Source organism: Apis cerana, linkage group LG12 (assembly GCF_029169275.1).
Source record: "Apis cerana isolate GH-2021 linkage group LG12, AcerK_1.0, whole genome shotgun sequence".
In the NCBI taxonomy this organism is placed as follows: Eukaryota; Metazoa; Arthropoda; class Insecta; order Hymenoptera; family Apidae; genus Apis; species Apis cerana.
In genome coordinates this window covers 2,458,259-2,483,799 of record NC_083863.1, presented here as the reverse complement: position 1 = coordinate 2,483,799, position 25,541 = coordinate 2,458,259, and the positions used below count along the sequence as shown (strand labels likewise).

The window sequence follows — 25,541 nt, the reverse complement described above, 5'->3', positions numbered from 1 at the left end:
ATAATTAATAAAAGAAAAAATATATGTATCTATAATTTGAAGATAAAAATTAATTGCCTTCTTTTAATCTCAACAAATTAATTTTTTATTTGAAAAAACAATATCAATAAATAATTTTTAATTTTTCAATTTTTTTTGTAATTAAAAATAATAGATAACACAAATAATTTTAGTAAAAATTATAATTGAATTATATTGGAAGATTATATGTATATAATCTTATAGCACTTATCTATATGTATCTAATCATTTTTTTCATTATATTATTTTAATTACAAATATTTATATGACAATCTATTAAATAAATTTTATATACAACGATATAAATATTTTACGATATATATTTTAAATTATTCGATATACAAATGATATACGATTTTTCAGTTATTTTAAAAAAAAATTTAATATCAAATGTGCAATGAATGATAATAATAAAAATAATTAATTTTTATAGCGAAAGCATTTTAGATTTCCTAAATGAGATAATCTTACCCTTTTTTTTTTCTTTATATTATAAAAGATATTAAAAATTTTAAAAATATTATATTATATATATTTATTGTATATAATATTTTTATTAACGAAATAGTTGATTACTAGTTGCTTGGTTAATAAAAGTAATACTTAAGTATATATTTTAAGACCGCAATTAGCACAAAAGAATTTACGATAGATAGCACTTAGAATTCTTGAACTTATCCTCACTTGACTTCTTTTTATGAGTATATCTATAGTCCGTTGTATTCCAACTACCAATTAGTAATATTGAAAATTTGCAAGAGAGAATTATTACAGCATACAATTGTACAGCTAATGTATAGGCATTCAATTTCTATAAAATAGAATGATATATTGCGGTATGCATTTTAAACTTGCATTAAAATAAAGTGTAATTTTCCACATTCGATGTCCATTTCTCTTAATGCGTTAAGATATTAGAAGATGAGAATCATTTTCAAGCTATGTTCTATGTTTGCATTGTTCATAAGGAAGCCGAAGAGTTAAATAGGTATTATTATTTTTATTACAATACTGTAAATCCAGTATTGTGTTTATAAAAATTTAATAAAATATAATGAGAAAAATAATATATTATAAAAAATAATAGAAAAAAATATATTAATATATTCGTTATGAAAACAAATGTTATTTAAATTTATATTATTTGTTATAAATTTGATATTGTTAAATTTTTATTTCATACCTTTTTATTTTAGAAAAAAATAGTACAATAATGTACTATATAAAATTGACATTATATTATAATCATGATATATGAAAATCATGATAATCACTAACCTTGCGATTTATGAATAGTTCCAATAGTTCCAAATTTTATTATTGAAAAAATAAATCTCAAAATTTTTGTTGATTCAAAATTAGATTAAATATAATTATAAATAAATATAAATAAATCTTTGAATAATTTAAAAACTTTGTAAAAAATATTTTATAAATATATCTCTTCACGCAAACTTTTTTCTACTATTATTAAACAACGATTAACGCAATATAATCTCTCACACCCACCAGTGGTTAACCAAAATGGTGTCAAGTCGAGCTTATATATTCTCGTTCCCTTGATACAAGAGTCCGCAATTCGTTTCGAGAATATTTCGCGTACGGTCTTTGTGATCGCTCTTCTTTCTCACTTTTTTCTTTTTTTTTTTCCCTCTTCATCCCCACATCTACCTTCCTTGTGTCCCTAATGGATTACGGACCAGGCCATTTTTCAGCCGAAATGGATTTTCATAAGGGCCGACATTCTCGGCTTTGCCACGACCGCGTGTATTCTATACCATTCTCCGTTTCACTCTATCTTCGCTCCGCCAAAATGTTTGTAAATAGATGTAAAGTCTGGGAGGGGCTCAGGGAGTACCCCGCTGGGTGAACAAGACACCCCATCGTGCACCACGGACGGTACATTTCTCGGTTCTTCTTCACCATTCTTCTCGACCATCTTTTGTATTTTCTTCGTCCACCTCCTCCTACTTTTCACTCTTCCTTCCTCCTCTTCGTACTTTTTCTCGTATCCCAACTCGTTCTTATGCCGCTTGTTTCCTTTTTTATTCTTTTCTTTTTACTCCTTTCCTGTTTCTTCTTCTTCTTCTTCTTCTTCATTATTGGTATTAGTCATTTTGGTTAGTTTTTCGAAATGTCTTTTACGTTTTTTACCAGATTATATGATTGTAGATCATGTTCGTTTTCTTACGATTTTTCTAAATCTCATATTTCTTTTTTTTTCTCGCGTTATTGATAATTGATTAACTCGTTGAAATGTTTTTTGCGTTTCATTCCAGATTATATAATTATATTTCTTGCGAGTTTTCTGAATCTCATATTTTTTGTTCTTCTTTTTGCTTTTTTGTTATTAGTTTGAAATATCTTTTGTATTAAATGCAAAATGTCTTTGCGTATCCTTTTTTTTATATTCATTAAATTAAATAATGAATAATAAAATAATTTATTTCTCAAATATATTATTATATACAATAATAATAATGAATAAAGACAAAAATAAATCACATTGAATAATCTATCAACTGATATAAAATATTCAAAATATTTTTCTTATTTTTGACTTTATGAAATTTTGAAGATCATTGTAAATTCATATATAAATTTGACTTACCATGCGTTTTATCAAAAATATATTAAAAATAAAAAAATAGACAATATAAAAATAGACAATATATTTCATTTAAAAAAATGAAAGATCAATTTTTTTTAAGAATATTTTTTCTTCTTTCATTTCTTTTTTTAGCATTTATTATTTATAAAAAAAGAATGCTTATTAATAATAATATAAACAATGTGTATATACTATATTTACACAACAAATATCGATAATTATTGTGTATGTACATGTCATAATATTTTTAATACTTTGATAACATTTATATTTCATAGTTATAAAATATTTAAAAATGATTTGTAATTCATTTCACATAAATTATATTATTTTAAGATACACACAATATCGACAAACATTAATTTGCCAAGCGAAGCATTACGCGTAAAATACTACATGTTTCCATCGAAGTGCGACCCATTCGTTTTTTTTCCTTCTCTTTCTCAAGTCTAATGTTTCCCTGTCTATTTGACAATGTGCTCCAACATACCACATACTGTTGGCCGTGCAAATTATTAACGTCCGTTCAAACACGCGCTTTCTTCGGAAGCGATAAATCATCGGTATGAAAACACATTGTGTTTGCCCTGTGCACTTCTTCGTTGTGTAAATTTGCGCGGGATCCCACTACGAGGAACTCAGTGTCACGCGTGAATTCAATGGAAATCGTGGATAACTGTGGGAACAAAGGCAATTTCTAAGCTCAGTTGTGCCACCGAAATCGCGATTCACGGTGACAAATCGTACCCATGAGTATTCGATTAACAATAGAATATTGCATACGTTGATTATCTGACGATGATTACGCAATTACAGTGAATTTTTATTTATTCGAATAGTGCATTATGGAATATTTATCAAAAGCGATAAAAATTCCTTTTTTTATAAATCTCAAAAATATATGTATTATATATTGTAGATTATTAAATGTTCAATTCTTTTTCATTATTTTTTATTAATTATTAAAAAACAATGAAAAAGAATTGGTAAATGGTTAAATGTTTTAAAAAAAATAAATAAATTTGAAAATGATTGAAAACTAAGTTTATCGTTTAAAATTTTATCATTTATTTAATTTAAGTAATTGGTATTTAATTTGGTATTTAATTTCATTTTGATACTATTATCATTTTATATTATTTTTACAGTTATACATTATTTCATTCTAGTTTTTATTCTCAATTTTAAAATTTCTTTAGCGGAATTTAATATTTTTTTCTAGTTTTATAAAAATTAAAAAATCATAAAAAATACATAAAAAAAATAACTGCTGTTACTAAAGTAGTTATTTTTATTGTATTTCAAAATATATGAAAAAATATAAATATAATATATTTATATATTCCAAAATAATAAAAATTTTTATTATTTTTTTATATAAGTATTTATAAAATACTTTTATATAAGTATTTATAAGTTAAAGAATTTTTCTACTTATATTTTCATCACTGTATATAAACATATATACTTTTATTTTATTTGCAGTCTTTAATTACGTTGGATTAATCAACCATTTGTTTATTCGATCAGAAGTTCAGAACCGATTAACAAAGAGTGTATTGTATTTAGAAATGTACTTTTTATGGTACCATCATATGATTATTCATCATACGTGATTTTTTTCTTGAAAATAAAAAAGAAGATTTTTTTCAAAATTATATCAAAATATTTTTAAATATGTATATTATATTATATTCATTTTTTAAAATTTTCTTTGATATATTTATAGAATGTTCAATATTAAAATAGAAAAAATTTTAACAATATATTTAATGATTTCTAAACTATTTTTATTATAAAAATTTTATTATAAAAATAATTTTTAAATTCCGTGGTGTCATCGAAATTGTAATTCACAGTGACAAATTATAGATATGAATATTCAATTAACAATAGAAGATGTCGATGATTGTACGATTTTAAAAAATTGTGTTCTTTATCCCATCATATGGTGAGATTTTTATATATGAATAAAACGGAGAATTTAGGTTGAAATTATTCAAAAAGATTTTAAAAAATGCATTTATTTATGTATTATTTTTTTAAATTTTCATGAATATCTAGCGTATTCAAGATCAAACAAAAAAATTTTGGCAATATATGCGCGAGATTATTATAAACGAAAAATTTTGTACAAATTTTCACATATATTAATCAATTTAATTTTGTTCTTAAAATAAAAATAATAAAACTACAAATAAAAAAATGTATTTGAATTACTTAATTTTCAATAATAATTATTTAATTATATCTTATTTTTTATATTTATTTACATTGATTTACAATTATTTATGCAAATTATTCCTAACAATTATGTTATATCTCTACGTACACAAATAATTATACTTTTGACTGATTTAACATATTTGTTACGCACTTTTTAATTTCATAATGAAATGAAATCTACATTTTTTATAAATATACAAAGAACTTTATTATTTGTTTTTTTATTATTATTCGAAATAATCAAATTTTTCATAAAAAAACATTTGGAAATTTATTTATTTCGAGTAATTATCTTTTTCACATTTTTTTTTTTATTTCAAATGAAAAAAAAAAATATCCAATCTTGCTTAGAATAAAAAGTTAAGGGCGATTATTGAGTTCGATACCTCTGGATACAACGACACAGGAGCGCGGAATCCTATGCGTGCAGAGTTTCATTGAGAGAGGCGGTCCGCGTGTGTGCTGCTTAATGGCAATTCATCCGACAGCCGATGGGCGTGCGATTCGCCTTGTGGCGATCGCGTGCACGTGGCCGTGACACCTTGAAGCCGTGGAACGAGGCCGCTTTTCATCCGCGAGAGGCCACAGGGTGTTCGGCAAAGGAAAAGAGAAGTCGAAGCGCTTGAAGAAGAAGAAGAAGAAGAAGGCGGGACCGGTCCCTCAAGCTGTCGTGCACCGCTCAATAGGAGCTAATTGCCGCAAGGAGAGCTGCAAATTCGCGGTATTGTAAGTCTCGTCTCGTTTTCGTGCCCGCTGTCGAAGCCAGGATGTTCGTGTTGTCGGCAGACTTCTTAAACCGTCTTTTCAATGGGATCATGAAATTTCAATACACGTGCGCGCATGTACGTTGCTAATTTCGATGGTAAATTGTGAAATATATGTAAATATGTAGAGTATGTAGATACAGAAAAAGGATATGGAGAGGATTTGATGATTGTGGAAAAAGGAATAATAGGGGCATTTGAGAAGATATATTTTCGAGATATATTTCGAGAGAATAATTTTTGAGTTAGAAACGCTAAAAGAGGACCGAAACTATATTTTTATAAATATAAAAGCAAGGTAATAGATTTAAAGAAATGAATTCTTCAAGAAGACTTTTAATTAGATTTTTAAATTAAGGATCGAAGTTAAATCTTAAGATTTAAAAAAATCGAAGTCGAAATTTTGTAATATTCAATCTTTCGAAAACTAAAAAGTTCGTTTTATAATTATTTTCTTATGTTTATTTCTTATGAAATAAAATTTTGAAATTTTCATTTTTAAAATTTCATTCATTTTATTTCAAATTTAAATTCGTAAATAATTAGCAATCATCTTCACTTGCAAAAAGTTAAATTTTTGCTTTATTTTTATAATACAATATAATATTGTTCTGATTGAAATGAATCAAAAATTGATTTGATTATTATGGATTAAATAAAAATAATTGTATATCATAATATAACATTTTCTTCTCTTATTTTTACAATTATTTTTTATTGTTTTATTTGTTTTTTAATTATTAAATCGTTTTAGATTTAGAATCACAAAAATAGCAAAAAATTTCAAAGTATAATTCATCACATTTTAACTAAGAGATGTCTACATATTTTCTATCTTAAAACAATATATATAAATTATTATATTTAAATTCATGGTGATAGAAATTTAGCTGAAAATGCATAAGGTTATTTTATTTGTTGTTAATTATATAGTATTATTTGAAAATATAAATTATTTCAAAATATAGATTTTGAATAATTAAGTACTACAGATTAAATATATAACAAATCTATACATATAATTTTATGAATTACAAAAAAATAATTTTATTCTCATTTTAATAAATATTTTTATTTAATAATTCAAATTATTCGTTATTATTATACATATAATATTTTACAAAGTTTTAAAAAATATAAATATTTATCATAATGAAAGAAAAATTGTTTTCATATTTCAAATGTATACGTTGGTCTGTGAAATATATTATTTATTTATCGAATGAAATATATAGGTATATATATATTGTGTTTTTAAAATAGAATATATATAAAAACAGAATTAATATTTGTAATTAATATTAAATCTTTCAGAATTGTTTCCTTATTTTTCGTGTCAAGTTGTACAATTTTTACAAATTATTTAGTTTTTATATGGATTCTAATAATAAATTCTAAATTGGAAAAATTGTTTTATAAATTATTAATATTAAAATCAATAATTTATCTGTAAATAAAACAATTGTGATTGATATAATCGCAAATAATTTTTTTTTATTAAATTAACTAAATTAGAAAATAATAAATATATTTCGATAATGTTTAAATATCGTTACAATAAATCTGAACATCCAGATATTTATTCATAAACAGTAATCTAATATATTTTAACTTCATTGAAATCAATTTTTCAATTTCTGAATCCAATAATAGCATTTATGCAATTTCTTATATACAATTCCTTTAATAAATGAAATAATTTTATAAGAATTCTCGATCTCTCTAGAAATCATAGATCCTAAAAAAAATCCAAAAGTTCTCAGGACTCGTAATACTTTAAGTAGGATTTATACGAATCCCCATAGCTTCCAAAGTCAAGGATATCTTTGCTTAGCTTTCTCGCGCGCTCTATTGCTTGCTGTTACTCGCGTATCGTCCAGGTAGGCAAACATAGAAACAGAGAAAAAGATTTCCTTTTCTCAAAAGCAGAAAACAAGAGCAAGAGAGAGGAAGATCGGTGTAACCGAATGATCCTGGACACCGGTTGTATTTATACTCCTGTTTGCCTCCTGATTTGTCACGGTGCGCGACCCTTGAAAGTCCAGCTTGGTGTCCAGTCAAAACACGCATTCGTTTTCTCGCCACCTATTTTCAGGGGTTGTTCGTTTACCTGCTCGCCTTTTTTCGCGCGCATCCGCGTGAAATCGCGTGAAATCCTCGTCCGGCTCGGGAAAATCGCGTTAAGCGGAACTTCGGGGAAAAACTTGGCTCGAAAGATGGTTGGAGATATTTGGGACAAAAAGAGAGTTTCATGGATGAAAGACGAAAGTCGAGGAAGGATTGATCTCGTGTTCGAAGGTACTGCTCGCGCAAGATCGATGCTTTAATAGATTTCGAGGATCATTGATTCAAAATGGTTTTGACAGAGGAAATTCGGTTGCGATTATCGAGATAATAGGGATATAGTTAAGAGATCTTGTTTGATTTTCGTTGTTTGAGTTTCGTTGGAAAGTTTGATCATGCTTATGTATTTTTCGATATTTCTGAACGCATTTTCTTATGTATATGCATGAAAGACATGTATTGTTTTTTAATATATATTTAATAAAAAATATAAATAAAATAAATATAAATAAAAAAATAAATTAAAAAGTTGAATATAATTAACAATTATATTTTAAACAAAATGTCAATATTATGATAATTTAATTTCTTAAATATTGTGAATTATTTTTTTAAATACATTATACAATTCTATAAATTTTTCTGTAAAAATCATTGTTATTATTTATCATTATATCATTATTATGTTTATATTTTTATCCATAAAAAGAAATCCATTTAGACCCATAACATCTTGATTTAAGTAATTAAAATATGTAATGTAATATATTATATAATATTATATTATATAATATAAATATACTTATATATCCATTATTTTTGTTATATAATGATTTCAATTATAATCTCTTAATCTTCTATCGAAGAAAATAAGGATTTATTATCATCGTTAAATATGTACATATAGTTAAAATAATTTTAAATATAAAACTTGTATGAATTTTATATTCATTATTTATACAGTATTTACTATTAAAATATTTATTATTAAAATATTATTAAAAAAATCCTTCTATTGGAAAATCATTCATAGAAAACCAATATAAATTTTACAAATAATAAAAAAATACTTTATAATGCAATTGTTCTTCTCTTGTATCTGTACATCTAAATGGTTTAATTTTTTAGCAAAATGTTATTTTATTGCTATTTAATATTAAAATAAAATGCAAAATATTAATAATTATTTAAGATATAAAAAAATTCATATTTTTTTTTATAATTATTGATTTTCTCCATAGTTAAACTCTATAGAAATATAAATATTTATTTATAACAAATAATTTGATAAGATCATCATAATTTTGAATTATATATAATAATGAAATCAATAAAAATATTATAATTTATTGTAATATTATAGAATATTTCAAAATAATAGTCTTTTAAATATTTTCAATAAAATTCTATTCATTATTTAATTAAATTAATAAATTTGTTATCAATTGCTACAATGAAAATTTTATATAAGCTTTTGTCCAACAAATTATACGTTAATTTATTTTATAATTTACAAAAAAGAAATAACAAATACTATTAATAACAATTTCATACCAATAATAAAAATTATATTTTCGCAATTTTTTTATCTCTTGCAAGTTCTTTTCTTCTTTAAATAAATTAATAAATTCTCTTCATAGAAATTGAGAATCCATCTTAGAATATCTTGAATACAACATAACCTTTAATAAATTATTCTACGATTAAAATGACTAAATCTTGATATTATTAAAATTATCAAGTCTTATAAATTATCTTCAATAACTCGAAGAATATTTTGTTACAGAGGTGCAAGGAGAAGCTGAACACACTTGCTATTTCGGTAATGAATCAGTGGCCGGGAGTGAAGTTAAGAGTGACAGAGGGATGGGACGAGGAGGGAAAACACGCGACGGATTCGTTACATTACGAAGGACGTGCCGTCGACGTGACGACGAGCGATCGGGATCGCTCGAAATATGGAATGTTAGCAAGACTCGCTGTCGAAGCTGGTTTCGATTGGGTCTATTACGAATCCAGATCGCATATTCACTGTTCTGTCAAATCGGGTCAGTATTATATTAATTGTTTTTCGTTAATTAAATTATTTTTCATATAAAATAATTTGATACATTTGACTGAAAAATTATTTAGTTTTCAATTTATTAATATTGATAATATATAAAATGTCCAAAAAAGAATTAAGCTTACTATATATTAGTATATATTAATGAGATCAAATAAGTAAAAAAAAGTTGATATAGACTTATGTTAAAAAATGATATAGCAAAGAGTTACAATCGTTCAAAAATTTTTATTTTATATATAAAACATATACATATATATTTGATTAAAAATTTATTTTGATGGAACTATTAATATAATAATATTGCAAAAATTCAATAGATAATTTGTTGCTTAGAATTTCCAAAATATTTTATCTTTCGTAGTGAAATAAATATGATAGAACATTATAAAAATTAATATAAAACATTATAAAATAGAATATATATATATTGTATATGCAAATTGTAATTTATTTTCAAATTAATATTCTATTAATATTCTATTAAGTAATATAATACAATTAGTATAGAATTTAACTATTGGATTATTTAGATTTAAATTTTTTTAAGTACAATTTTATTTAGATTATTATAGAATTTTATAATATTAAAATATAAATTATTAATATTATAAAAAATTATTTATATTATATATTTTGTTTTATTTTGTTTTTTTGTTATTTTATCAAATAGAGAAAATAATTTTACTAGATAATAAATTTTATTTAATTCTTTTGTATTAATTTTAATAATATATAATATATAATAAATTATTATAATATATAATAATATTATTATATAATATATAATATTAATATATAATAATATTATTATAATAATATTATAATTCATTATAATAATATATAATAATTCATTATAATAATATATAATGAATTAATTTAAAAGAATATGATTACATATAAATATCATGATAAAATCCAATGAATCAATATATATAATTGTGATAATGCAAATTCAAAATTCGAATAAAATTATTAAAATTAGAAATGAAAAAAAGAAAGATTTATTTTTTTTCAGACAAGAATATTTATACTTATGTATATTTTACATATATTTTATATATTTTTTTACTTATCATATTATTTTTTATTATATTTTATTTTTATTCTTCTTGAATTTATTATTACTATGATAGAACATCACTGCTACGCAACAATTCACTTATTGCGCCACTAGCGCCTCCATAATAAGAAGAAGTTATCTATTTTATCGACTTCTATAGATTTTTCAAGATATTGTAGAAAATGATCGCATTCAAAAAAGTTATTCTACGAGCATACTTATTGTGAAATATATTTAATTTCACAGAAATTTCTGTTCTAAAAACAGAAATATAAAATTTAATAAACAAATTGTAAAATATCTTAGTATTATTATTAAATACTATTTCAATATAAATATAATAGAGTACAAATATAATAGAGTATATAATCACAATAATATATACAATATATTTGTTTGTACTAATAATTATCGTAATTCAAATTCATAACATATAATTTTTAAAAATTTAGATTAGATTCATTATATAATATTATATAAATAAGATATATAAAAATTTTTTTTTTATATAAAAAATTCATTTTTTAAAATAATTTTTTAAAATTTATTATATAGTGAAAAGTTAATAAAGTTTTTATATTATTTATATATCAAATATATATCAAATATATTATTTATAATCAAAAAGGAGAAAATAAGATATTTTCATTGGCTTCTGAGACAGTAATATTTTATTTTAATTAATTTTTGGATAGAAATTCAGAATTAAAGCATTCACATATGTTAACATAAATAAATTTTTAGACAAAAATACAATATATATTATTAAAAATAAAAATTATTCTTATATCATTCTTATTTACCACCAGTTGATAAATGCCGATATTAATAAATAGAATCATTTATATTTGGGTGTGGCTTAGATATCTGTCATAGATTTTCACAATTAATAAAAATTTAATATAAATCAATTGAATCGTTTCATTTTAAAAATTCTTTTTTAAATTCCTCGAAAAATTTAAATTTAAAAAAATTATTATGAATCTCATTTATTTATTATTATTCTATACGATCAAGCCAACAATGTATTCAACGAAATTTTCTATAATCATGAATTTTATTATACAAAAAAAAAGAAAGAAATATCTAAATTGCTTTTCAAGAAATTATTTTGAAACAAAGAATTAAAATTTACAAAAATTTTATATTTAAATAAATTTAAAAATTAAATTATATTTAATGTATTTCATTTTTAACAAGTTTTACATAAATTAGACAAAAATTAGATAAAAATAATTTTAAATTTTTCTTATTTTTTTATAAGTATCATCAATGTTATTTCAAAAATATAAATATTCATATAAATTTTGCAATATTTATTTAATTTCTTATGAATTCTTGAGAAATATAATCTAATCTCTTAAAAATATCAAAAAATAAATAACATTATTTGCGATTCATAGGTTGAGAGACACTGATCTATCAGCAGAAACGACTCATCTAAGCTATCCGATCTTGAATCGATCCTCTTATCGGATTTCCAAATTTCATCACGCGACAACACGAAAAATGTTCACAAAAATGTCCCGTGAACGAATTTCTCAGGACAATCGACAAAAAGACAAAAAGCTAAAAAGAAAGAAGAAATACCGAACCTTCGAGCAATCGGAGGTGCAGGCTCGTTCCTTCGGTCGGTTAAGGCTCGAGTTTCAAAATAAATGTCAATAAATCTAGGCGCGCCTGTCGGCTCAAATTAGATGCCGGCGTAACAATCGCCGCGAAATCGATACGAGCCGAAAGAACGATATTCGAGAGACCACGTAGTCCTCGAAGAGAATGGTCAGTTAAGAGAAAAGGGTATCCATGAACGTGAGCCACGCGTATCATAATTTCCACGCCTTCATCTATCTTTTTGTCTACGAATTTTTTCTTTTCCTTGAGGACCGATCAATTCTTTAGATGATGTTGCACTTTAACAAATTTTTTGATAAATTTTTTGAAAATTTTGAAATTTGAAATTTTTGGTAAAATTTGATTAAATTTTTTTTTCTGTTATGTTTTTGATTATTCAATTCGTTTTAAATGAATTACAATTAATAAATTTTTTTTGCTAAATCGATCCTGGATCGATCGATTTCTTAGACTTGGATAACCTTGTTCCTGATTTTTCGATACATTTTTTTTCAATAAATTCATTTTTCTCTTATCATATCTTCTTACAATAACCGTTTATATATTTTTTTTAAACTTCAAATAATCCTGCAACTTATTTTTTGTATAGATAGATGGAAATATATTGTCTTTGTATTAGAATATTAGAAATATATTGTCAATTATTAAATTGATTACTTAATCGATTACTTAATCGATCTTTGTACCATAAATGATTCTGCGCTTGATTTTTTGGATTTTCTTTTAAATGTTTAAATGTTAATTTTCTGAAAAATTTTTTGAATATTTATTATATAGATTAAATTTGATTTGATTCATTATTATTATGAACATGTTAAAAATGGAAATGAAAATATGTATATATCTCTTTTAGCGATTTTAAATTTATAATTTAATTTACAATTTGTTTACAATTTAAAAAAAAATATTAATATTTGTTGAAGATTTTCACTTTTAGTTCTATAAATCTGATATTAATTGCAAAAATACTTTTACTATTTAGGATAATTTAATAAAATATATTTAACAATTTAGATGTCATAGATTAATTGATAAATTAGATTTCGAAATTAATTCTAGTATAATTATAAAGCTGATATGATCTAATAAAAATTTTTATCAGCTGTAAATTAAGTGAATGCATACAATCAATCTATTCAAATTTAAATTCTTTGATAATATCAATGATTTTTTATTTTTTATTTTTTTTTTTTTACTATAGAAATGTGAAATAAAATAAATACTTAAAATATTATTTTATCCAAATATTATCGATTATATCGATATCTGTATCATTATCATTTTTCAATTTAAATCTATTATGAAAATAATTTAAACAAATATCTTCAAATATCAGTATCATTCTCATTATTATTATCATTGTCCAACAACAACTAAATGTTTTAACAAATGATCAGAAAAAAAATTCTTCACGTTCATTGTTAAGATTCATTTTTGAGATTATAATAATTTTAAAAAAATAAATAAGATATTATTATAACTGATATATAAGTATGAATGTTTAACAATTTTTCTAATAGATTTCTAACAAATTTTGAAAAAATTGATTAATAATCTATTAGTAATAAATTAGCGATAACAAAACGCTAATTTATAGCTTATTATAGCTAATAAACGCTAATTTATAGCATCTATTAATCGGCTGATGGTAAATAATATGATAATATAACTTGTCATTATCGAGATTATTATTAAAAAAAATTTTATTGTTTTCGAGTGCATCTTTCGATAGAAAATTTTACTTTTGAGATTTTTTTGAATTTTCTTTCTTTCTTTCCTTTTTTTTTTCAGAATTCAACAAATGAATTAGTATTTATGTATTTACCAAATCATTTTATTTATTATCTCTTAGGTGAAAATTATAATTTTTCTAATTGTAATTTAATAATTTAATTTAAATGTTCTAGAATTATATCTTAATTTTGAAAAATTTAAAAACAATTTGAAATTTTCAATATGGAAATTCGAATCTTTCCAAATATAACTTAAAATTATTATAAAACTTAGAAAAATTTTGATCATATTGAAAATATAAATCGTTTTGAAAATTTTTAAAACTTTAGAAGATTCGTTGTGTCATTAAAATTATCTATTTGTCATTTTTACCAACTAATAACATTCTAATCATTATAATTTTAGATTCAAATTTTATAAATCTAAAATTTAAATTTCGATTTATTTCTAATTTGATAAAATAAATGAAAAAAATTTTATGATGATAAAAACAAAAAAGGAAGAATTTAATTAAAACTGAATTTTAATAATAATTGTTATCATATTTGCAAAAATATCTCATTAATTGACAAACGTTATCATAGTTTGAGATTAATGTATTGAAGTTTCATAAGGAATTAATATTCAATTTCTTATACATGCAGTTTTGATCAGTTGTATCTCATTAATAAGCATTCAGATCAATCATCTATTATAATTATTTCTATGTTTTTCAGTCTTTAATTTTTTAAAATTAAAATTATTTATTTTATTCTTTATTTTATTAATTTATTATACTTCTTAAGATTCGATATTTACTCTTTTATTCATTATGGTCATTAAATGACCATTTTTTAAGGATTATAAAAATTGTCTAAATACCTTATTTTATTAGAAATACAAAAATATAATATGCTATTTAGAAAACTAAAAATAATTTTTAATTCTCCCATAATTCTTTATTTATAGAAAAATCACTTTTGTAGTATTACATTGATTTCTTTCTATGACTTTTATGAATGAAATTTTTTTATAAATATTAAAAATATAATCAAAATGATCTGAAATTTTTATATTATTTTTAATAATATCATTTAAATGATGATAATTTATTAATTATCTAATAAAACTAAAACTTTTGCATTGATAAGTTCTTCTTAAATTCAATTGATCCAGTTTTGTTTGCAGCTATTATTTTTTATAGTTTTTAATCAATTCACTAATTGATTCTTAAATTCTTTAATCAATTACTTATATATCAAATTAATCAATTCTCTGATTAAACCTTTAAGATTATATTAAAAATAACCAAAATATTTTTAAACCAGAATTATTAGATTGTAATGATCTTTTGAAGATCTTTTATAATTTTTAAGAAATATTTAATAAATTTTTAATAAAATTTTTAATTTAAAGTAATAATTTAATAATAATATATAAAATTTAATAACTTAAAATTGACATAATATGATACAAAAATATTATCTTAAATAATATAAGTGAATATATTTTTCCATAGAGTTAAAATATCTCATGAATTATTTAAATAATAATTTTCCAGAATGTAATCTTTTTAAATCTTATTATTAATTTTTATATCTTTATATCTTTATAGAATATTGCAATTTAATTCTATAATTTTATTTAAAAAATAGAAAAAAAATACTGCAATTATGAAACACCATCAATATATAAAAGTAACATAAATGAATAAAAAATCTAACAGAAGTTAATTTTATTCTTTGAGATATATATATTTCAAACTATTAAAATTTCTTTTATATAAGATATTATAGCATACTCAAATAATAAGAAAAAAATATTTATAAAAAAAACATAAAATAAATCATTTAAACATTGTATATTCTCTTTGACGGATTTATTTATTATTTTCGTTTTTTAAGATTTTTGATCTTTGAAAAAATTTTATAAAATATTAAATCAAAGCATTTTCATTTTTTAATAATAATAGAAAAGAAATAACAGAAAAAAACTTTATTTAGATTTTTTTATATAATTTAAATTAAAAATCATTCTATAAAAATAATTGTATTTATTTAAAAAATAAAAATAATTAAAATAATTAAAGTAATTTTAAAAATTATAAAATATTTTCTATAAAAATATACAATTAAAATTTATAATATTTTTGATCTATAATATAAAAATAATATTCTTGAATGAAACTTTTTATAATTCTTGAAAGTAAGAGAATATTTTAAGTTTTTTTATATAGTTCTAATTTTAATTATTTTAAATTATATAGAGAATCACAATATAAGAAATATATATAAGCAGAAATTGATTTTATATGAAAAAAATAATTTGAAAATATAAAATAAAGTTTCAATATTTAAAGCTTCGTTTCTTGAATAAATCAAATACAAATGAAATTAATTAATTTTTGATTAAATACGAATGAATTATTGATAAATAATTATGAAAATAAGCAAAAAATAAAAAAAGAATAAAATTTTATTTTTTAAAAGCTTAAAATTTAGTTTTTTGAAAAAATCAAAATTGAATATATGCAATCAAGGAATCCTAATAATCGACGAAGTTTCATATTTAATTTTTTTTTAAACTAATTTTTCAATTATAATTGTATTTAATTATTGAAAGTTTTATTAATGATTTTATTATTATTATTACTATTGTTATTATTATTATTATTATTATCATTATATTTCAACAATATATAGAGAAAATTTAATTCTAAATATCATTCCTAACAAAATATTTTAATTTTTTTCAAATATTATAGCTAATTTTCATAATTATTTAAAATTATTTAATATTTGAGGAATGAAATAATTCTAAAAATAAGATATAACTTTAAATATAGAAATATCTCAATATGGATATGAATTTCATAATGTGAATTAAATTATTATATATTATATACAGAATTATTAAAATAGAAATACATTAATATTCACATCAAATGAAATCATAGACTAGTATATTGCACATATGATTACACCGTGATCAGGAAATATCTGTATCATACTAAACAGTGACAATTAGTTTAGTAACACATAACCCAGATTGTTTTTAATAATCTGAAACCTCAAACAATAATTCCTTTGTTTGAATTACAATAAAATGTATAGAACAACTTGGATATATGTAATAAATGCAAAAAGAGAACTTTTTTAGAAAGATATAATAAAAAGTATTAATAAAATAATTAGAACAAAATATGTACTTTAGGTTAATTGGAAATATTAATATTTATATTTTTTACTAATAAAATATTACTAATAATTATATAATTACTAATAAAATTTATAAATAAATTTCCAAATCGTGAATATCAATTTAATATTTTAATTTAATATTCTTATAGCATTCAATCAATTTTTTTTTTTAAAATCGTTTTTTGAGCTGTTATTTTTTCAATAATTGAATATATCAAATAAAATATGTTTCAGGAACATATTTCAATCGATTCTAGAAGTCTAAATTAAACGCAAAAATTGTTATAAAAAAATATCAATTAAAACTTTATTAAATTATAATTTTATTAGATGAAACAAAATATAAATGAAATGAAAACAATTCTATCTTTATCACATCATATCGTATCATTCAATCTTTATTTGATTCTATTTAATGCAATCTTAAATTATTCATAATTTATTATGAACAAATAAGCCTTAATTAAAATTTTTATATATATTTATTTTGAATGTAAATCTTTATTTTAGCCTAATTATCCTAAAAATATTTCAAATATCACGAATATATTATTATATGACTTAATTATTAATCAATTGATATTCGTGAATTGAAATATTTTATTTATGATACTTTATATTAATAATTTTACACTCTTAATAATAATATTGATTTATTTTTATAAAAATGTTATATATAGTATTTAGTATGTTATAGTATGTTATAGTATTTATAAAAATGTGAAATATTCTTAGATTTGGACATCTATTTTTAATAAATTTGATAGATACATCAAAATGATGAAAAAGTTTATGTATATATATATTCATGTATTAATTATATATATTCATTTATTAATTATAAATTTGCGTTAAAAAGCGAGGTAAGAAGAAAATGCGATGATAATGCAATAGAGATGGAAAAGTCTCATTTTATTTCCATCTCACTTCGCTTAAAATTATTCGCTTGAATTTAAAATATAATACTTATAACTCATTTATTAAACTTTAATAAATATATATATATATATATATATATTTGCATTTTAATAATCAAAATTCATTTTTCAAAACTATCTTACATTTTTATAAACACTTTGTTAATCGATTGTATATCTTATATTCTTATTTTTTAGCCAGTAGATTATGAAATCTTGCATTGTAAATTTACATAATTAATAATTAATAATTAAAATAAAATTCTTGGAATAACATGAAAATATATTTTTGTCGCACAATAATACACGTGGTGATGCGAATAAAGCGATTATAATATATTTTTTTAATTTAAATGAAAATTTGTCAACATTTGCATATGATTTCACATAGTATGATATCGATATTTCTTTATATTCATTTCAAATAAATATCTGTATATATCCGTAAATATTAACAAACAAAACTAGTCCAATGATGTACAACTCTCTTTCTTATCATAAAAAATATAGTTTTGATGAATGAAAAAATTTTTCTATTGGATCAATTTTACTATCTGATCCTAATATCTATACACATGATTCTCATTCGGTATTGAAGATTTAATCAACTTATCTGATTTCTTTCATACATTCATTCAATCGCTATTTTGCTCTATTTTTCTCGCAATCTCCTAAACTTCCTTCCAATCAATCCCATACTTAAGGTACTTCATCAACGATCTATGAACTAATTTCATGAACAATCTTTTACTTCTTCCTTTCAATTTTTGTTCCAAACTATTTACATAGAGATAACTTTTAGAAAAAAAATATTTCTTAAATTCAAATTATGATGTAACATAATGTAAAAAGATACTGAAACATATCACCTGTGAATATATCATTATATCAAAATATATATTGAAATATATTTTTCAGCAATAAGATAGAATGATCCATGTTTTTTTCCAGAAGAGTTATCAAAATCTTTTCAAAACTTATTTGGATAAGGAATATTTTTTTTTTATTATTAAAAGTTATTATAGATTTTTTATATATAATGTCTATTTAATTTTTCATTATAAATTATAGTTGCGATGATTTGTTTTAAAAATGAATATTATAATAAATTTTTTGTAACTGAATTTTTAAGACTTATTTAAAGTATTTATATTTAGGATATTTTGAAAGATGGAGTCTAAAAATTAGAAAGTCTAAAGAAAAAAATAAATACAAAAATTGGTATACAAAAATATCAATTAAAGTTTATCTACTAATTATTATATAATTATTTATTATTTCATATAAATAATATATTTATAATTTATTATATATAATCAATTTAAGTGAGACATATTATTATAAATAAAATAAAACGACATTATTTTCGTCACATTAATACAACGCTTCACTTACTTCATTTAATACAAAGTTAAATTATTTTTAATTTAATAAATGACATTTTTGTATATCAATTTTCATTACCAATATTCACTTTGATCTTTGGAATCGAATTTCTAATGATATATATTTATTAATCCTATAGAATTATTCCAAATATAATTATAAAAATATTTTAACAATAAGTAGTTCGAAATTCGTAAAATTAAATATGATATTAATTCGGATTCGTACATACTACAATTGAATTTATTTTCATCTTGAATATGTATATAATTCCATAATGAAAATAATTTATGTACTTGTTTTATGAATAATAATATTATTGATTATTGAAATTCATTATAATAATAATATTATCAATAATGATATCATTCATAGTAGATTCTATTCATATATCATAATCTATTGTTTATCTGAAATGAATCATAAAAGATTTCTACTTGTTGAACAAAAAAAAAACAATCATGGATAATGATTATGACGAACGAGTGAATTCAGTGGACTGTTCAGAGTTATTAAGTTTATCTCATTTATGATTTCAGCATATCTGTTTATATTTCATTATCATGTCTCTGTTATTTAGCTAACATAAATTTAAATTGAATGTAATATAAATAAATCAATCAATATTTTTATATAATGACTTTATGTTTATTTTAAAATTGATTCTCTAGAAATTGTTTCACGAATATGTTAATATATTCGTTAATATATGTTAATATCTTATATATTTATTATTTTATTTTATACAATAATAATTTAAAAAAAATAAAATTTCTTTAATATAAAAAATTTTAATATAATAAATGTTAAAATTTAAATATGAAACACTCAGAAAATCTGATTCTTACTATAATTGACTGTATTAATTTGGTCTAATGTCACAGCATTTTTAAACTTTAAACTTTTGAATGTTTTCACATCTATTTTTAACAAAATGAAATATTCTCTTTTAATATAATTAACGGAATTATATAATTAAGTAAAATTACATATCATTATATTATATTAACATAATATTGTTTGTCAAAAAAATTATAAAGAGTACATATAATAAACATAAATTATTCAATTGATTATGATATCTTATCAATGAAACCGATATGATTGAAAATTAATATAGATATCAGAAATAAAATATATTAACATCATAAAAAATATTTTTATAATTGAATGTTTTTTAATAAAAAATTAAACAATTTTTTGATCATAGTTATTTTTGATCATATTTATTTTTCTTTTCTATAAAATTTCATTGTTGTCTAGTATGTAAATATTGAATATATTATATATATTAAGAGATTAAAAAATTAATATTCTTGATATATTCAATTATAATATTTACAAGATTTAATATTTAATATTTCTACAAGATATTTAATCCATTTTTCCTAAAGTTTCTTTATATATTGTAAAAATTAATTATAATTGATTTTAGATTATACTACAAACACTAATTAAATACATAATATGTAATTAAAGATTTAAATTTTATTCTAATATTAATAAACAATTAATTTAGATAATATTTAATAATTTAGATTAAATAATTTAGATAATTTAAATAAAAGCAATAATAGAAACAATAATATAAATAATAAAATAATATAATAATTTCATATGTTTTCGTTATTGATATTTTTAAATCATTTCATTAATTTCTAAAGATATTTCTAAACTTTACATTTATTTGAATTATAAAATACATATATTTTATTCGTAATATAAATAAACAATAAATTATATAAATTGATGTGTATTTAAACTGTAATATAAAAATTAATTTTCAATTATTTTAGTAAATAAATATTAATAACAAAATATTAACAATATTAATTTCTCATTTTCTATATTGATCGATTCAAGTATTTTTTACGTGTAAATATGTTATATAAATATCAAAGTGCATATTTGTATTATATATTACAAATTCAATGTTCTAAAATTAAAAGTAAGATATAAAGCAATACATGCGTACGAGAGTATAAATAACAACATTTAATAAATTTATAACAGTGAAACATATGATGAAAAGAGTTGTACTTTTAAATTCAGCATAGTGTATGCTAAAAAATTCGATATGGAATTCTTTTCTAATATTTAAATGCTGCTTCGACAATTGAATCGCTCCAAAATTGATATTAAAAATGCTACTTGAATGAAATGATACTTCATTCATTAATTTCTTCATTTTCATTAATTTCTTTTCTCCGATTCAATTTTCAATTTCTTCCATCTTAGGAATTTTATGTGTGAAAAGGATTCAATTAGGATTCAATTTGTAAAATTACTTAAATTAAAAAATTGAAATATATATTTTATAAAATAAAAACATAAATTAATAGAAAATAAAAAATTAAATTCGATATAATATAAAAATAATATAAATACATATAAATAATTATTAAAATAATATATTTTAATTGTCAATTTTTTTTTAAATTAATATGTATTTTGAAATAATTTTATTTTTTCGATGTACATACAATATATTTTTTATTAATTATTATATTTTACGAACAATTGATTATATGTTTAATTAAATTTGAATTAAATATAAATATGAATATTGTTAAATATTCTTCTTTAAAAATTTACATAATATATTTTATATTTATATCATATAATATTTTTAAATTATGTATTACTTTATTTTTTATATTTAATATTATTATTTAATGTTTTTTATTATTAAACATTAAAAATATTTAATTTATTTAATTATATTTTATTATAAACAATTAATTGTGATTAAATTTAAATAATTTCTAAACGTGACAAAATATTTAAATCAAGAAAGAAATTGAAATATTAGATATATAGTACTAATAATGAGTATTCCTTATGGATTATAATTAACAGATATCAAGAATAAAAAAATGATAGTGATAATCATTGTAATTTCTGTTATTATAATTTTGATTGCTCAAAGATTGTTTTATATTTTATTTTTTCAAAGGATCTAGAATGCTCAAACATGAAATATTTGAAATATTTTAAATTCATAATATAATTTATAAAGAAAATAAATTTTTAACTAATTTTAATAATTATAAAATCAAAATTAATTTAAACAAATCAATAATATAACTATTAATTTCAATTTTTAATATTATTATATTATTAATATTAATTTTAATATTATAAAATAAAATAATTTATTTTAATTCATTTATTTTAATAAAAATATGTGATACAAAAAATAGAAAATCCATAAATAAAGAAATTAATGATCTAAGAGCAATTGAAATAAAAAATTTATATATAATTTAAAAATTTATTTAACTAAAATAAAATTTAAATAAAAATTATATTGCTAAAATTTTATCAATATTATTCTGAATAGACAAATATAAATACATTCTAAGATAATTTATAAATTATAATTTCATTGTAGTAATGATAATGATGATTATGAATATAATTTCATTATGACATTTTATTTATGGCAAATATTTCATTCCATACATTTTTCTTTGTTCTATCAAAATTCTTACAAATTTTATGTTTTTACGATTGCATTTAAAAATTTATTTTTATATTGAAAAATCTTTTGTTTTAGAAGTAATAATATATTCCTATAATCCTAATAATATATTCATAAAAGTTAATTCTGAAAATCAAAAAGAAAAAAAATAAAATAACAAATTGAAATTTATTTATTAAATTATAAATAATTTATAATTTTTTTTTAATAAATTTAAGTTTGTGTTATATGAAATAATATGAAAATAGAGCGATATAACAGTTATTTATAAATTATTTTTATTTCATTCTATAATTCATATTCTATAAATACTTTGCTAAAAAAAAATTGCATCATATATAATCTATTATGCTTCAAAAATATTATTAAAAGTATAAAATATTATTAAAAATAAACATAAAATATAAAATCATATATAAAAGTTTTATTTCCTGTGTAAAAAGATACTAAATATTCAAACTAATCTAATTATTCGCTAATTTTTTCAGAATCCTCATCTGCAGCGAAATCCGGAGGTTGTTTCCCAGGCAAGAGCCTAGTGCGAACTTCAGACGGTTCAATGAAGAGACTCGATCAAGTTCAACTTGGCGACCGTATCGCGGCGCTCGATTCTAATGGTGACATTGTGTATAGCGAAGTAATAGCCTTTCTCGACAGGTCTTTAACTGAAAGGCGACAATTCGTTAGACTGACCACTGAATCTGGCCATATACTCACTCTTACACCGGCTCATTTGGTTCCTGTTGAGGGTAGATCAACTGTATTTGCCGGTAGAATTCGATTAGGCGATAAGATCTTAGTGAGAGATCCATCCAACGAAATCGAAGTGCAACATCGTCTTAGATGGGACAAAGTGATCGACAATCAGCTAGTTCTCGAAGAGGGCATCTTCGCTCCTCTGACAACTGAAGGAACGGTGTTGATAGATGATGTAGTCGCTTCCTGTTACGCGTTTGTGGACAACCAGGAAATAGCTCATCTTGCGTTTCTGCCGTACAGACTATGGAGCAATATGAGATCCTTCTTCGAAAGGAGAATTTTCGGCGGTGAAGATTTAAGGTACCAAGACGCAAGGCAAAACTCCAAAACGAAGCAAGAAGGCATCCTCTGGTACGCGTCCTTCCTTTATTGGATCTCTTCTTATGTGACACCCACAAAAATGTTATATCAGTGAGCTAGATATCACATCAATCGAGAACCTCTTTTTGATTTCTTGGTCTGAACATGTTTAAAATAACCCTGTAGTGTTATGTGATCCAAAAGGATTTGAAAAGACAGGTATTGAAAATTTTTAGCTAAGGATACAGGGTTATTAAAAAAAAAATGAATATCAAGTGATCTGATATCATTTATAATGAATCGTCTATGCAATGTATTTACTTTGTGATTCGTGAGAAGAAAAATGGAAAAGACTATTTAAAAAAAAAGATAAGTTGAATTTCAAGTGTTTTTTTTTTATTTTTATTTTACTAATAGAATTGAAGAATATAGTTGATGCGTGAATTATGTCGAAGATGTAAAAGTGACGTTTGTTTTGGCCAGTGACCCACCTCCGTTTACCGAGTGACATGTAGTATAATAGATATTATTGGACAAGTTAAAATAAAGCTTTAGAAAGAATCAAAGCTTTTCTTTTAGTATAACGTGTGTATAATACAAATATATAATATAATTATTGTAATTTTTGTTTTTTTTTCTTCTCTTTCTTTCTGAGACAAACATGGAATGTGTGAAGTGTGTTTTTTGAGATGGATTTACGACAGGACTCAATTAAGATAGATTACGAAGAGTTCGATTAGCATAAGTTCGTCAATAAATTACTTATGTGTAAAACAGATAAAACATTTGGAATCACTAATGTCTTCTAAGAAATCCAAATACTTAACCTGTTAATTGTGTATATTTCAAAAATTTATGATTAAAATTAAGACTGTATTTATTATAAAATTAAATTAAATTTTAATGATAGAATAGATTTTTCTTCGAAAAATAAATAATTTTATTGCTGAAATTTCTTGACTAAATTAGAAAATATAATCTCTTTAATAAAATAAAATAAAATAAGAAAAATTAAATACACAAAAAAATAATAGATTTTTTTTCTAAAACAACAAAATTTATTTATATTCAAAGTACTTAAAAAACTAAGTACAAAGCACTTTTGTAAATATTTTATATCTATTAATCGCATTATGTAAATTTGTTTTTAGTGAATTTTTTCACTATTGTTCTTTTTTTATTTAATTGTTGTTTTATATTTTAAAATGTCTTAAATTTATAAATATATTTTAATTTTCATTAAAATTTTTAATCTAAGTAATATAAAATAAATCTTTTTCTATAATAAATATGGTATATTGTCATAATATAAAAAATTGTCATTTCTTTATATTTA

At 20.9% G+C, this 25,541-nt stretch overlaps 1 protein-coding gene across 2 annotated transcripts in view; it reads left to right on the top strand.

The window, feature by feature from the left end:
* LOC108003950 (sonic hedgehog protein) overlaps positions 1–25,332 on the top strand; it is a 157,455-nt gene extending 132,123 nt beyond the window's left edge. For both annotated transcript variants that reach the window (XM_062083308.1, XM_062083307.1), the window contains 2 exons: positions 9,473–9,734; positions 23,635–25,332. In XM_062083308.1, coding sequence (XP_061939292.1) covers positions 9,473–9,734; positions 23,635–24,320 — 948 coding nt within the window. In that variant the 3' untranslated portion in view covers positions 24,321–25,332. The remainder of the gene's footprint in view (positions 1–9,472; positions 9,735–23,634) is intronic.
* Positions 25,333–25,541: the final 209 nt, after the last annotated feature.